This window comes from Coniophora puteana (genome assembly GCF_000271625.1).
Source record: "Coniophora puteana RWD-64-598 SS2 unplaced genomic scaffold CONPUscaffold_13, whole genome shotgun sequence".
In the NCBI taxonomy this organism is placed as follows: Eukaryota; Fungi; Basidiomycota; class Agaricomycetes; order Boletales; family Coniophoraceae; genus Coniophora; species Coniophora puteana.
This window is the reverse complement of record NW_006913065.1, coordinates 743910-757815: the sequence shown is the minus strand read 5'-3', so window position 1 is coordinate 757815 and position 13906 is coordinate 743910. Positions and strand designations below refer to the sequence as shown.

At 49.6% G+C, this 13906-nt stretch overlaps 6 protein-coding genes across 6 annotated transcripts; 3 read left to right on the top strand and 3 right to left on the bottom strand.

Annotated features, from left to right (window-relative positions):
• Nucleotides 1-76: 76 nt before the first annotated feature.
• Nucleotides 77-4476, bottom strand: CONPUDRAFT_110415 (uncharacterized protein). Its single transcript, XM_007774923.1, has 19 exons — nt 4353-4476; nt 4252-4291; nt 4155-4200; nt 4072-4097; nt 3900-4007; nt 3711-3852; nt 3578-3652; nt 3249-3522; nt 3079-3195; nt 2789-3026; nt 2497-2734; nt 2273-2439; nt 2082-2220; nt 1185-2020; nt 1042-1131; nt 925-992; nt 726-846; nt 412-663; nt 77-355 (listed from the first exon to the last, which is right to left on the bottom strand). The coding sequence occupies exons 1-14, from the start codon at nt 4453-4455 to the stop codon at nt 1895-1897; spliced, it is 1839 nt and encodes a 612-aa protein (XP_007773113.1). The 5' UTR covers nt 4456-4476; the 3' UTR covers nt 77-355; nt 412-663; nt 726-846; nt 925-992; nt 1042-1131; nt 1185-1894.
• Nucleotides 4477-4735: 259 nt separating this feature from the next.
• On the top strand, nt 4736-5952 carry CONPUDRAFT_139457 (uncharacterized protein). Its single transcript, XM_007774922.1, has 6 exons — nt 4736-4819; nt 4877-4959; nt 5016-5156; nt 5205-5451; nt 5514-5582; nt 5637-5952. Exons 2-6 carry the CDS (start codon nt 4915-4917, stop codon nt 5792-5794), a joined length of 660 nt encoding a protein of 219 aa, XP_007773112.1. The 5' UTR covers nt 4736-4819; nt 4877-4914; the 3' UTR covers nt 5795-5952.
• Nucleotides 5953-6094: 142 nt separating this feature from the next.
• On the top strand, nt 6095-8739 carry CONPUDRAFT_63271 (uncharacterized protein; the record flags this gene model as incomplete). The annotated part of the gene is made up of 11 exons (XM_007774682.1): nt 6095-6527; nt 6579-6786; nt 6838-7031; nt 7086-7186; nt 7241-7381; nt 7435-7504; nt 7559-7790; nt 7840-7956; nt 8004-8236; nt 8289-8420; nt 8471-8739. The coding sequence occupies 11 exons, from the start codon at nt 6095-6097 to the stop codon at nt 8737-8739; spliced, it is 2130 nt and encodes a 709-aa protein (XP_007772872.1).
• A 1763-nt stretch (nt 8740-10502) lies between these two features.
• CONPUDRAFT_76353 (uncharacterized protein) lies at nt 10503-11733 on the top strand (the record flags this gene model as incomplete). The annotated part of the gene is made up of 6 exons (XM_007774741.1): nt 10503-10686; nt 10735-10870; nt 10935-11029; nt 11244-11329; nt 11368-11601; nt 11650-11733. The coding sequence occupies 6 exons, from the start codon at nt 10503-10505 to the stop codon at nt 11731-11733; spliced, it is 819 nt and encodes a 272-aa protein (XP_007772931.1).
• A 404-nt stretch (nt 11734-12137) lies between these two features.
• CONPUDRAFT_32831 (uncharacterized protein) lies at nt 12138-12311 on the bottom strand (the record flags this gene model as incomplete). Its single annotated transcript, XM_007774663.1, has 1 exon — nt 12138-12311. A coding segment is annotated over one exon (174 nt), but the record flags the coding sequence as incomplete, so codon positions are not given.
• A 341-nt stretch (nt 12312-12652) lies between these two features.
• Nucleotides 12653-12898, bottom strand: CONPUDRAFT_63767 (uncharacterized protein; the record flags this gene model as incomplete). Its single annotated transcript, XM_007774708.1, has 1 exon — nt 12653-12898. One exon carries the CDS (start codon nt 12896-12898, stop codon nt 12653-12655), a length of 246 nt encoding a protein of 81 aa, XP_007772898.1.
• Between the last annotated feature and the right edge of the window lie 1008 nt (nt 12899-13906).

The following is a 13906-nucleotide window of genomic DNA, read 5'->3' as shown; positions in this document are numbered from 1 at the left end:
ATGATCGTTCCTTGTATTCTATTCTACTAATGACAAACGTGCAACTCCTAATCCTTTCTCCGCCTTTTGTTTCCGACTCTATTCACCTCAAACGAGATGAGCTGCTTGCTATGTACTGGACTTTAACAATACAGCCATCATGGCGGCGCTACCCATCTATGGAAGTACATTTACAGGAATAACGAGTGTAACAAAGAACGCAGCGAGCTCACGCGGTCTCCTCTAGCCGGAGAAGGACCTTCTCCTTGATCTCCCCATTAGACATACCTCGCATGATATCGCGTATTCGCTGACCCGCCTCCTCATCGGACAGATGCTTCTCTATGCTGATCATTCGGTAGTCAGGGCTCTTCAGCTGATGCAGCATCAATACCCCGCGCTGAACCATTATTGAAAGCTGATAAGACACACCTGGCCGTCGCGGAAGTAATTGACAAGCGTCTCTATTAATTGGTCCCTTTGAAGGCGGCTGCTATTCTCATACCACCGGCTTTGCCAGAATCCGTGACACTTTAGGTTCTTGAAGATGAAAAGGGACGTTGGTAGTGACAATGGTTCCTTGGACATGGCACCGTACGAAACAAGATGGGCATCCTTTCCAAGCAGTCGAGCCATTTGGCTCGTGGGCTTACCACTGACGCAGTTCAGACCAAGGCGGATGTCCTTGTTCCGAGGCGTGGATGAGTTCTAGGAGCATGTTATTGTTTGCTGAAGATAGGTCTTACCTGGCCGCTCGTCCACCCTTTGGCTGTTTTTATAAATGCTTTGTCCATAAGGTCGTCATATGTGGCAACGTGGGTTGCGCCCAATGTGACAAGCTCGTTCCTAAGTTCATCAAAGTTATCGCTACAAAAGAGAGTCATGTCAACTGAATATGGTGCTTTCACAACGCTCAGGCTAAGTTCAGGCTTGGTGCCTACTTACCGGTTGCGGACAAAGTTGATGGTCTTCAAACCTTTGGTAGCAGCTATTTGAATTACAGCCCGCCCAACCTTTATCCTCGTCAGATTGCCTCGTATGGTTACAACATGGCAGACTTACAGCACTGTTTGCGCCGTTCTGTACCACCCAGTCGCCTTTCCTTAGCAACGCAAAGTCATTAAGTAAGTTGTATGCGGTAGGAGGATTAACCTGTGTACGTATGAGGAACAGTGACACAAAGGTACATGAAAAAGAAGGTTCACCGTAATCATTGCAGCGTCAACCTCGGTCAGGCCATCCTGGGGTACCTTGGTCACGTCTTGATGCGCGACATTCAGCGTGGAGGACCAGGTCCCGGATTGCTGCTTTGCCATTATCACCCAGTCACCTTTGTTCAAACCCGCGACACCCTCCCCAAGTGCGGTGATCTCTGCGACACCTTCGTTACCGCCGACGAATGCCGGGGAGTCCTGACTTCCCAAGCCAGAAGAACTGAGGGTGGTCTGTGGGTCGGGTTTCTTGGGGTAGACACCTTGGATGACATTAATGTCGGCAGGATTGATTGGAGAGAGGAGGAAGCGGATGTTTGCAGTGCCCGGGGGAGGAGGCGGGAGGTCGTCGGAGGTCAGAGCCTTGAGAACCTCGGATGGCTCGCCGTTCTGAGAGTAGACAATGGCGCGTCTGCCTAGGACCGAGCAGCTCGCGGAGAAAGTCCGAGATTGTGACAAATGCACGCGTCTAAAGATGTGAGAGGTCTGCATGAGATCGAGGAGGAACTTGTAAGTGCCAATTTCAACCAGCCCAACGCATATGACCGCGTCCACCTATGACATCACTAGAATGCCATCCACACGTGGCTGTGACCCCACACATGTCACTCCAAGTGGCCAAGCAATTAGAGTGGAAACACCATTTTTCTATTTTACGCGTCTTTTTCAAGTTATACGTGTAATTATATAAATGGGGAGCTAACTCAACCCCGTGCCAAGTCGTTGAAGGTAGAGTCGACGCACGCCTTCACCTCCTTGTAGCTCACCACCAAGCAGCTCTGCTCGTCCCGAGATACCAGCATGATTCGCTCCTCCACCCCGATGTCAAGCTGATCAAAGGTAAAATTTTGTCAATGTCCTTTGCCGCAGTTTTGAGTGGGGTGGACAAACCTTGTTCAGACAAGACAAGACGTGGGACATGTTGAGGACCGGGTTGCCATTCTCATCCACCTGGTGGAAGACGTAATCGCGGAAAAGCTTGATGATATACCGGTCGCCAGTCTCGGACCACCGTGGCTCGCGAGCGAATCTGTTTGATGTCCGTAAACCTCACTGCATGAAATCGAGAAAGAGAAACTTACTCTGGCCGCTCGTTGATAAATCCGAGTTTGCACATGAGTCGGAATAGCCGGCCGTTCTCGAGCTCGCTCATCAGATCACCTTCAACGCGATCCACTGCGGTATGCAGCTCGTCCATCTCGCGAACCAATCTTGGCCTGCCAACCAGATCCAAGACTTGTGCAATATTCTGTGAAATTGTATGGAGGGATCAGCCTGTGTTGAAGAACAGAAGCTCATATCTCACCTTGGGATTACCTGGCTTTGAGACAAGATACAACGCTATAGACTTGATGTCGTTGGAATAATACCTCGATAAAGCTTCAACTGCTTTCGCCAGTGAGCTGATGGCTGTGGTGGTACCGCAACATAGAGCAAAGATGAGCCGGCCAAACATGATAAAGTCCTCTTGCTGAAGAGCTGCGATATCTTGTCGGGTATCATGCATCAAGACGTCGACAATTCCACATGAACCAAGGTGGACCCTTTAAATATATTCAGCCCTGCCATCGTTTATGCGATGATGGAAATTAGCCAACCTGTTCTTTCCATAAAGTAGAATTTTGGACGGGTCCAGGATGCGAACCGCAAGACCTGCCTCGTGGACTGTCTTAATGGCACTGGCGATTTGAGCAATGTAGGACCATAACGCGGCTTCTGACACAAGGTCCGGGACCGACGCTGAACGAGAACGGTGGTATGCGATAGGTTTGGCCTTCAAGTGAGCATCTTGCAGAGTCAGAGCATTAGGGTGGTAGTCATATACAACCACAAGCGCTGATAACCACCGTTAGCATCGTTCTCCAGTATTCAAGGGTGGGGTACATACAGTTGTCGTTGAAGGCACGGGTTGTAAAGGCCTCTCGGAGGCGAACGATATTAGGATGCCGTATGCGAGACCAAGCTTCAATCGAGCTGAAGGCGGATGACTGAGCCAAACGATAATCTGATTTCATTGGTCAACAATAGCTTTTAGACAGAGAAATTAAATAAACTGACTCTCAATCCGGCGGAGGACATATGCCACGCCATCGACTGCGTTGATAGCCCGATACACGGTGGAGTGCCAGCTGAAGACTTTCCGTCTCTCGCCAGTGGTCTCCTCCAACGGCGCAAGAGAATGATAGCCTTGAAGTTCCTCCGGAAGGCCCATGGATGGTCCGATGGAGGTTTGAGTGGCTTCGGCACGTTTCTGGAGCTCCTCACGGAGTGAATCAGAGATAAAGTGGCTGTTGGCACTGTCGATTGGCCGAGTGTAGATATGATAGTTGAGCTAAGCGCCATTATTGGTTCAGTATGCCGCCAAAGTATATTTGTGAAGTTCATACCGGCTGGCGGACAAAACCTGCTTGATTTGAGGCATAAAATCCGTTCATGGAAAGGTCGCCTTCAGCAAATGGTGACTGATGTCGTCAATCACACACATTAACAGAAGGCTAAACTTGTAAAATGTAGACTAACCTGATGAAAGTCCCGCGGGTAACCCATAGCGTCCATGGGCATGCCACCAGCATTGCCAGAGTCAATAGCGTCTGTAGAAAGGTAAGGATTATATTGATCATTACTCTGGTAGTCGATCGGGGGAGGCGACGCGGCGGTGGTGCTAGCATAAATGAAGTGAATGTGAAAACATATGAGACAAAGCCTTACGATGTTGCGCTTAAAGTAGGAGAGAGCGAGCTGGAGGCGCCTTTGGGAACGAACACGGGGGCGTTAACAGCTTCGGCGGAGAGACCGGTGGATAAGCCAGGAGCGGCACTGGAGGCAGGATCAAAAGCCTAGTCAATGGGTGATGTAGTGAATGTTGTGGAAAGCGCCGTACGTTGGAGTAGTGGAATAAGATTCGATCTAGACGGATCGAAGCATTAGCGTGTTATTCGATCTGTCGACAAGTGCGTCTCGCACCGAAGGGTGGTAGTAGTGACATCCTTTATCCTGAAATTTACATGAACTAGATCCTGAATCAGTGATCGGGTTGGTGACATGACACGATGTGATCTACCCATAGATGAGAACGTTGCGGCATTGTCGTTGAGTCGAATCTTTGTTCAGACTGTTCAGCGAAAGTCCTGCTCGTGTGTTCAGGAGACGCGAGACACGTACCCTTCTTGGGCGTCTGCGGCTTGATGGACTTGTCCTCCTGTTCACCAGGAGCGACAATCCTGATAGCCGAGTTGCTTGCCTGAGGTCTTGAGAAGTAAGCCATAACACATAACCTAGACCAGCCTTTCGATAAGGAGGAGGATGATGTTGTGCCCTCCCTAGGGACGACAGGGCAGGGGGACAAGGACCAACAAGCGTCGACGCGTCTGTTTGAGTTTCCCCGCATTATTCAGCAAAACGTGACTTTGGGCAGGTTGCGTCGGCAACTTCGGACTCGACAGCACCGCATTCGCTCTTGCCGCCGACGACCATGTCCTCACTCAAGGCAGACGCTGCAGACTTCAAGCGCAGCCTTCAACGCGCAGATTTCAAGTCATGGCATTCCCAGCCAGCACCAGCAACATCTCATGTTGAGCCTTCCGTTGCCCAGGAGGCGTCATCTTCCAAGAAGAAGCGACCAAAGACCAGTGAGTGTCTCCTTCCCTTGGTCAAGTATTGCGACTGAGGTGACCTCGCTGCACCAGATGTCGTTTTCTCCCAGCCAGCTGATACTGGCACTGGTATGAATGTCAATACCCAGCTGGTTTATGCAATCAACCACCTTAAAGTGATGGTCCATGTGTGCCGTTACCCAGGTTGAGAGCTCATGGCTTCTGAACTCAGTCTACCCATAATCCTATGCGATTGCAAGACGTTGCTATCGTCACCAATACGCCCCTAGACACGGACATGGTCTTGCTCGAAAAGTTCAAGGCTCATGATCGTGTCCAGTATGATCCAAAGACAGACTTGTATTCATATCGGGTATAGAGGTTCACCAGATCTGATGAAACATTGCCTTACTTTTCACAGCACGACTATAGCTTCCGGAATAAGGCGGCTCTGTTAACTGAAATACAACGCCAGACACGGAAAGGTGGTGGTATCCCAGTCCGAGCGCTCAAGGAGTCGTGGAAGGAAGCCCCTCAAGCAATTGAGGAGCTCGAGAAAGAAGGTGAGGTTCTCGTGACGCGCACGCAGAAAGATGGACAGTTGCGCATGGTCTTTTGGAACGAGATTAAACCGGATGAAGAGAGTGGCGGGAACCAGGTCGAGAAAGGTGCGTTTTCCGCACCGCATCACCCGCCGAGGGCACTTCGTTGTATCTGATGTTTTCAATAGAGTTTCTGGATCTGTGGCACCAGCTCAAGGTGCCAGCGGAAGCTGACCTTCTGAAGGCACTGAAGTCAGGTTCGTTGTGCTTTTCTGGTTGAATTAGGCCACCTGCTAATCGTCTTCTTGCAGAGGGCTTGCAAGCAACTGCGTCGGAGGCTCTCGTGCCAAAAGCACCGAATGGGAAGAAGAAGGGCAAACGCTCTGCTCCTCGTCAACGACCTGTTCGCATCACAAACACACATTTGAAGGGGTCGATAGATCTCTCCCGCGACTACAACGACAAGTAACTGGAAGAAGCTGGTTGCTGGAGCTCTCTGTGGTCCTGCGGAGCGCGTAGATATGTGTAGATCCATACAAGGCTACTTTACATTAATAGTACGAGCGATTACCGCCCTGAGGCCTCTTGAAGCTACCTATGGATGGCTCATGCAATATAGTGGAGTTGTAGACCAGTGCGCGATGACGTTGATCACATGGCCGCGACGCGGTCAGACCAAGCGACAAGCGTCTCTTGCTTCCAAATCCAATGCTACTCCTCACCGGCTTCATCACTTGACACTCTGAGTCTCAACTAACGCTCGCCCATCATGCCAAGTGGCGACGTGAAGTCGTCTGCAGAAGACGTCGCCGTAACGTCTTCAACACGAACAGTCGAGGAGGCATCCTCATTCCCCGGAACGGTACCTGTTCCCCATGAGCTGCCACCTCACGTCTCCTCCTCGCTTCAATCAGATCGCCCTTCTCAGCGAGCTTCCCCGTCAACGATTACCAAGTGCTCGACCTTCAACAAGTTTATCCTTTACGAGAACCGACTTCGCTTTTACATTGTTTCTTCGAATGCATCGGATTCGCGCCATCGCATCACACGCATAGACAGGGCTTCGCAGCAGGAGCTCACTGTTCAAGAAGATGAGACCGAGTACAGTGGGAAGCATATGAATGAGCTACTCAAGATGATTGATGATGGGAACAAGAGCTCGGGAGGCCTGGGCAAGGCTCGAGTGATCTTCGGTGTTGCTGGTGCGCCTGCCTTCGTGATCACACTATACTTTTTAGCCTGAATTAGCCAAGGTTTTGTTAGATTTACTGCTGGCTGGTACATGATTGTCATAACCAAGCGTTCCGTTGTTGCGCTTCTCGGAGGCCACTACCTTTATCATTGCGAGAATACGGAGATGATCCCAGTTTCATTTAACCATAGGGTTGACAAACCTGCAGAGGAACAGAAGCTCTTGAACACGTTCAAACAAGTCGACATGTCAAAGAACTTCTACTTTAGGTCTGTTCCGGACTGGCTACCCTGTGCCATTGCTGACCTTTGTTCCTTCAGCTATGCTTACGACCTGACATCGACACTTCAGAATAACTTGACGCGTCTCGAACCACTCGACGAAGGGAACTACTACCCGTTCACGGACCGCTTTGCCTGGAATTTCCATCTCATGACGTCCCCTTTTGAGAGTGACTCTCCGAGCAAAGCTCATTGGCTACTACCGCTAATACATGGACATGTCGATCAGGCCAGTAAGTATGCATACGCTGCATTCCATTAGAGCAGTGGTACCTAATTTTTCACAGAACTCGCAGTTTTGGGTCGAATTGTTTTTGTTACCCTGATCGCTCGCCGTTCACGGCACTATGCTGGTGCACGTTATTTGACAAGAGGAGTCAATGACGAAGTGAGTGAAGCATACTCGTGACAGGTATTTTGGCGAGACTGAGCTTTGCCCCAGGGCAACGTAGCCAACGAGGTGGAAACAGAGCAAATCGTGTCGGAAGCACTGACGACCCCTTTCTACTTCCCGAAAAATCGGTCTGTCCTGGGGGACCCTCAGCCTCGACGGCCTAATCCCTACTATACCAGCTACGTTCAGGTATGGGGGAGAACACTCTACTGGCATTACGAAGCTAAGGCAAGTGTGCATAGTACAGAGGCAGTATCCCGATATTCTGGACGCAAGAGGCAAACAACATGAACCCTCGGCCACCTATCGAGAGTGAATCACCATCTTCGTATACCCCCATGGCGCATCGTTGAATTCTTGAGATAGTTAGCGTCGTTGACCCGTTTTACGTTGCGGCCTCTCTGCACTTTGATGATCTCTTCAAACGCTATGGAACCCCGATAACAATCCTGAACCTGATCAAACGCCGCGAACCTCAGCCCAGAGAGTCGAAGCTTCTGGTGGAGTACACGGAATGCGTGAAGTACCTCAACCAGTTCCTTTCGGATGACAAGAAGATGGACTATATCGCTTGGGATATGTCGCGGGCTTACAAAGAGTAATCAACTTGTTCGAGTGTTTGGTTCAAGCAGCTGACTTACGGTTAGGAAAACGCGGGATGTCATCAGTTACCTCGAAGACATAGCTGAGGAGTCGATTCAAGCCACTGGGTTCTTCCACTCGGGTCCTGAAGCATATTCGCATCAGTTTCGTGAACATAACGAGTGGGTTGGCCGATAATCATTTTGTTTCGAATTTAATAGTGCTTAAGGTTTGAAGAGGGACCGAAGCAGCCCCGGCGCGACACCATAGCCTTGCAGAGCGGAATCTGCCGGACAAACTGCGTTGATTGCCTTGACCGGACGAATGCAGCGCAGTTCGTCTTCGGAAAGCGTGCACTGGGCCACCAGTTATACGCCCTGGGCATAGTTGACAGTCCCAATCTCGCTTTTGATTCCGACGCGGTCAACATGCTCACGGAGATGTATCACGACCATGGTGATAGTAAGTGAGGGTTCTGCAGTATTTTGCTTATGTCCTGATATGTTCTGTGAAGCTCTGGCACTCCAGTACACTGGTAGCGCTCTGGTCAACCGCGTCGAGACATACCGCCGAATGCCTCACTGGAACAGTCATTCACGGGACATTATCGAGAATATCAGACGGTTTTATACAAACACCCTGCTCGGTACGTTTGCCGGCCTTGTATGGGCGAAACTCTGGTTCAATGTCTCTCAGATGTTGACAAGCAAATGGCGATCAACCTTTTCCTCGGTGTTGGTGAACACAATATCACGCGGGTGACCAAGCGTGCCGGTTATCAGAAGTGGTTCCATGACCATTACCTCGAGCGGCCAGATCTTCTCGAACGCAGCAACTCCAGTCTGCAGAATCTTGTCATTACCAAGGGAGACTTTTGGGTCGAGTATTACCGGCCCCTATTATTCACGTCGTTAGGGAAGCATTTTGCGTATTCTATGAACAATACCTTGAAGCTGCCGGGGTAAGTGAGTTTGGTCGAACGAGTGCTCCTCTCACACGTTTTGAACAGTAACTCTATGAGGGACCTGGTTAGGAGCCCGTTCCTCCCACACAGTACTGTCGGCCATCCTAGACTTATTGATGGTGTACGTCGTTGGATGGGAACATCTGCTCAACCAAGACGAGTATCCTCTCCTCGCAAACTCTTGCCAAAACGTGAACGTCCTAACAAGAGGGCCCCATATGAGGATCCAAATTCAACAAAAGCTGTTGCCGTGCAACTACTGAACCCTGTGATACCGAAGAAAGAACAGGCTGAATATCAGAGGTACGCAAGTAACTCTACTTCTTTTGATCCTGATTTAAATAAGATTGTTAGATATGTTGACCAGAGCCAATACATACTAGATGCACCTTCAAAACAAGATTTCAGGATTTACTGCTCTTTTGTACAGAAAGGCACCGATGAATATCTGTTTGACATACCTGCAACTGCTTATGCAGCGTATGTTGATGTTGCTGATACAACCTCAGATTCTGTTGGCCTTGGTGGATTTAAGTATGAACAGTGGTTGTAGAGTGTTTCATAGGATCACTGTATCTGTAAATTTGGGTAAATATTGTTATACAAACATGTAGTAGTGGTGATTATGTATATCAAAGGAGTGGTAGTCATCTTAATTACACACTTGCTGAGTGCATCAGTCATCTACTCACTCAACCAAGGGGCAGTTGTTAGTCCAATTTTGTACCACAATCCTGCAAGTGATACCTATCTGGTGCAATTGGGGTCTCATCACTGCCACAATTTGTGATTTTGTACTGGGGTTTTGTAAAAGTGGCAAAAGTGCAGAGGGGACATGTCATGTGCCATGCACTAGCCCTGGCTCCTACCCCTATCCTGGTACACTCAGGCTACACTTCCACATCATTACTACTCTTGCATCTTCTTTCTGTAGCCTCCCAAGTTCTCCAGCAACCTCCAGACATTTCTGGTCCACCTGTCATATCCTGTGGTCCTCCTATGATGCAAGTACTCCACACTCCTACAGAGCTCTGAAGGTACTTTCCTGCACTTTGGAGCATCAGAGTATCTTACTACAGGATCTCATCATCTTCATCATATCAACCACCCCTTTGAGTGTCTTATCCATTGCACTAGGTTATGCTCTGGTCCTCTATGTGCCTCTGGGGTCATTTTCCTATGCCTCTGGAACTTTGGAGCTATACTGTAGCTATCTCCAAGCCATCTCAGTGCAGCTCTTTGTCCTTGTCCACTAGAGATATGTATGTTGCATGTCTATGACATCACTTCTTAGGTGTGATGATTCACCGTAGTACCAGACTAGGTAGAGCGGCACACTAGAGGTTCCCAAGGTTGAATAACCAGCCAATTGAAGTAGATTCAAGAGGGAGAACACTGCCATTCTCATAGGTACATGCATGTCTTATTGATGTCTTATATATGAGTAGATAATCGCCTTCTGGCATTCGCTGGAAAGGGAGAGTAAGTGTAAGTGACCATGCAGTACGCAGACGGGCCAGTGGCCAAGCAGAGGCTGGGCCACTCAGCCCCAATATGGACTTTGTACACGCTACACCCCCCCCCCTCCAGAGGAGCACCTGTCTCCTCTTGACTGCTGCCTGCATCCTTGACTCCTTTCCGCCGATATCCACCACATCGGGGTCGGGTTCACCTTCAGCATTGGCGTTGCCAAGGTCGTTGTCATCCTTCAAGGGTTTTACGGTTGCTGGGTGCACCAATTCATCATCATCTGCGTAGGCTTCAATGGTCAACAGCCCGCTAGCAACGATCGGGTTATCTTCCACTGTGTTCATCGCGACATCTTCATCCGTGTTAGTGGCCATAGCGAGCGCAGTGGTTGCTGCCGCTGCAGTTGGGTTACAAGTGGCCTTAGGGTCGAAGAGAAGGATGTTTGGAGGGTACGTCATGGAAGTGTTGCCGGAAGTGGGTTTATGTTTGTCGACAGTTGGGACTGACTTGTTGACCGGCTTTGCAGGTTTAGCGGGAATGGTGATGGATGGTGTTGGCAGCTTGGAAATGATGTTGGCGGATGCTAGATGGACCAGGGGCGAGTTGCAACATCTGGATCATCGGACATTGGCGCAGGGAGAGCGAGAGACGCTACACGCCCTGTGAGTCTTCTCCGGTATGTGCTTGTCCTTGAAGTTGGAGTCCCTTGCTGACCTGTCATGATAGTCGCGCCGGTGCGCTCCGCGAGACAAAGAACAAGAACGTTCGCAAGAGCGACTATGAGAAGTGGAACTGGGTAATTGTCCACAACAAGAACATCCGTGAGTGGAGGGACCAGGAGAGCATTCATGGCAATACAGGTGCTGACTGGAGACCGGTGGCGAGTGGACGAGTGATAGGGTTGGCTGTTGTGACGAGGCAACCAAAAGCAAGGGGAATGATGGCGTGGCGGGGGCGCCGGTGATCTGTGGTATGATCCACCACGTCCCAATTGCCTGAGCGGCCACGAGTTACTGATGTTCATCCTTCCAACAGGCGGTAGCACCATCAGCATCCCACCACCACCCCTCCGACTATTAACCCTTTGCTCCGCCCTCACCTTCCCATCCAACAAATGCAAGGTGACCCCTGTCATCCTCGCATATTCTTCAGGCAACAGCACTGTGTAGCTGTTAGCCTGGAGCGAGCACGCGAGCTGCGCGTGGTCGCCGAGCAGGCCTTCAAGTTTTGGGGCACAGCACAGGTTTGTCAAGATTGGATGACTATCGTCATCACGCTGGATCAACTGTCTGGCGCCACCGCTCCTGTTGTGCTTGTACGCGGTGATCTGGTAGCCTGCTGGCTCGACATTGTTGAGGTGCTGGCGTATAGCATGATTGTGTTTGTGGATCACGTGTACTTGCTCAATGGAGTATGACAAGAGCTGACCCTTGTGTTCCAGTTATACAAAGCCGTCATTGCCCATGTTAAACAGACAGCGTCAGCGGGGTCGACCACCGGAAGGGGCCATTTTTGGGAGGAGTAGGATGAGGGATGCGGCAGCAACGTTCCAAGTGAGTAAGATTAGCTGCCACAGAAGTGTGAGTGCTGATCTCGACCACTTCCTCATCCTCGACTCTCTTATATCTGTGTTGGCGCCCATATGGACAAGACCAGCGTATATTTGCAGATCATCAGACGGCGGTCATGCCATGCCTTCTCACAGATCCGATATGCTGTCAATGCCTAACACGTCAAGGTAATCCTTTAAAGCTTCCTGTTTATTGAGCTCATCATGCCTCATCCAGGTTATGTCCCTGGATGTCCACATGACTTTGAACGTCGCTTTGGTGCACGTGCCCCGATGTCCAAGAATTCAGTTGATTGCCCACTCAGTTCCTGGCACCTCGAACTCCGCAACCTGATGGTCAAGATGCCCAGGGAACAACCGTCGTCATTCGGGACATAAATCCTCAACAACAAAGCATGGAAGACATTGTGAACCCCTCGCTGTTGTAGATGCGCTGGCAGTTCCACACAGAACAAGTTATTGCGAAAGTCATTGATAATCCAATAAGGGCCAATGAACTTAGGTATGAGTTTCCTCGCAGTACCCTTTGGTAGACTTAGATTCTTGGTTGAGATTTAGACCAGGTCATTCTTCACGAACGGACACTCCTGTTGTTGGGAGTTGGCTGCTCACGTCTGTTTCACGCACACTGTCAAGATTGCGTCATGGGTGGCCATAATGGCGGTATCACGCACCAATAGTGATTGGCCTGCGATATGGTTCAAGATGAGCACTAATATAGTTTGCCAACACACCCCAAGGATACGCAGGACAAGAATACACCTAGGGCTCCAACCATTTAGTTTACGTGTACACCCCAACGTAAATTTACACAGAAACGGTTGTATTCGTATAAACCGTGTACAGTATTCGGATATAAACAGTTTACATAGTACTATCTAGTCTTCGAAACAGCTTCGAAGAATAGGTCAGCATCCTCAAGCCATTTCTTCGTACACATGACCTTAGTAATAGTCGACGCTTTAAACGAGGAACGAGAGTCACGACAAACGTGGCGTGAACCCGAAAATAGACGTTCAACAGACACGGATGTGGCTGGTATGGCTAAAAAGTCACAAGCCATCAAGGCAATGACTGGGAAGTCAGTGTTATGCTCCTTAAGTCGAAGTGAATATGCCATAATGTTACTATGAAGGCAATGATACATACCTTCCACCAATCCAGGGATTGGTTTAGATCGTCGAAAAAACCTCCCTCACCATCTGTCCATCGTTGAAATTCAGTACGAACTGGAGCATCAATCAACCTGGGCGCAGATAGGGGAGTATAGCTTAGTTTTGCAAGGGAGTTTGTTGTGTTGAGCTTTGGGCGCTTGACCGGTGATGGTGGGGCAGACTTTGGAGCACGCTCCTTCGCGTAGATGTCGTAGACGACCTTGAAAAGGTCAGATGCACGCTCCTTTTCGTCCGCACCGAGCACATCAAACCACTCGACCCGGAAATAGGGGTGTAGGACTGAAGAATCGAGTAGTGAGCACGAAATACAATCAGGTATAAAGAACTGGAGCTTACCAGTTGATATGACGTTATGCTGGCAGCCCTTGGCCATGTCGAAGTATTGAATGAGCTTTGCTTTACCAGCAGCAGCGGCTTCACGGATCTTGAGCGGGTACTTGTTGGCAGTGTCCTCGATGTACTTGTCGAGGTGCACCCTCATTTGGTGGTATAGGGGTAGTACAAGTGGGAGGGTGGCAACACGTTCGACAGAAATGATGTGTGTATTCTCAGCAAACTCCTGCTCACGTGTAAAACAAGTCGACATCAAAAAATCGCCAGTAACCAACAGAGTGAATGACGTACCTGTAATAGTTCATGAATCATCTCGACTTCCTCCCAATCGTAAGGGGGAAGATAGAGATCTGTAAGCTTGTCGTTATCAAAAACCCAATGATTGATTGCCTAGTGATATACTTTAGCAAAAATACGAGGCAGAACACCCCAAACATGCTCACCTTTCTGAGAATAAGTGCTCGACCCATCATAGCATGTGTTGAGTTCCATCGTGTCCGGACATCGCGTATAGGCATGAGGCGCCATATAGGATGCCCATTGGGAAGGGTTTCGTCAGCAGAATAGGTGCGAGTTGCAAACTCGCGGAATCGTTGGCGACGTGAGGGCGAACTGCAGAT

Bases quoted from the DNA above. Each gene is read 5' to 3' on its own strand.
- CONPUDRAFT_110415 (XM_007774923.1), bottom strand. From the start codon at position 4,455: ATGGCTTACTTCTCAAGACCTCAGGCAAGCAACTCGGCTATCAGGATT. The intron at 3,027-3,078 runs GTATGTACCCCA...GGTGGTTATCAG, and splicing joins CCGTGCCTTCAACGACAACT to CGCTTGTGGTTGTATATGAC. The intron at 2,440-2,496 runs GTGAGATATGAG...ACAATTTCACAG, and splicing joins CAAAGCCAGGTAATCCCAAG to AATATTGCACAAGTCTTGGA.
- CONPUDRAFT_139457 (XM_007774922.1), top strand. From the start codon at position 4,915: ATGAATGTCAATACCCAGCTGGTTTATGCAATCAACCACCTTAAA. The intron at 4,960-5,015 runs GTGATGGTCCAT...TTCTGAACTCAG, and splicing joins ATGCAATCAACCACCTTAAA to TCTACCCATAATCCTATGCG. The intron at 5,583-5,636 runs GTTCGTTGTGCT...GTCTTCTTGCAG, and splicing joins TCTGAAGGCACTGAAGTCAG to AGGGCTTGCAAGCAACTGCG.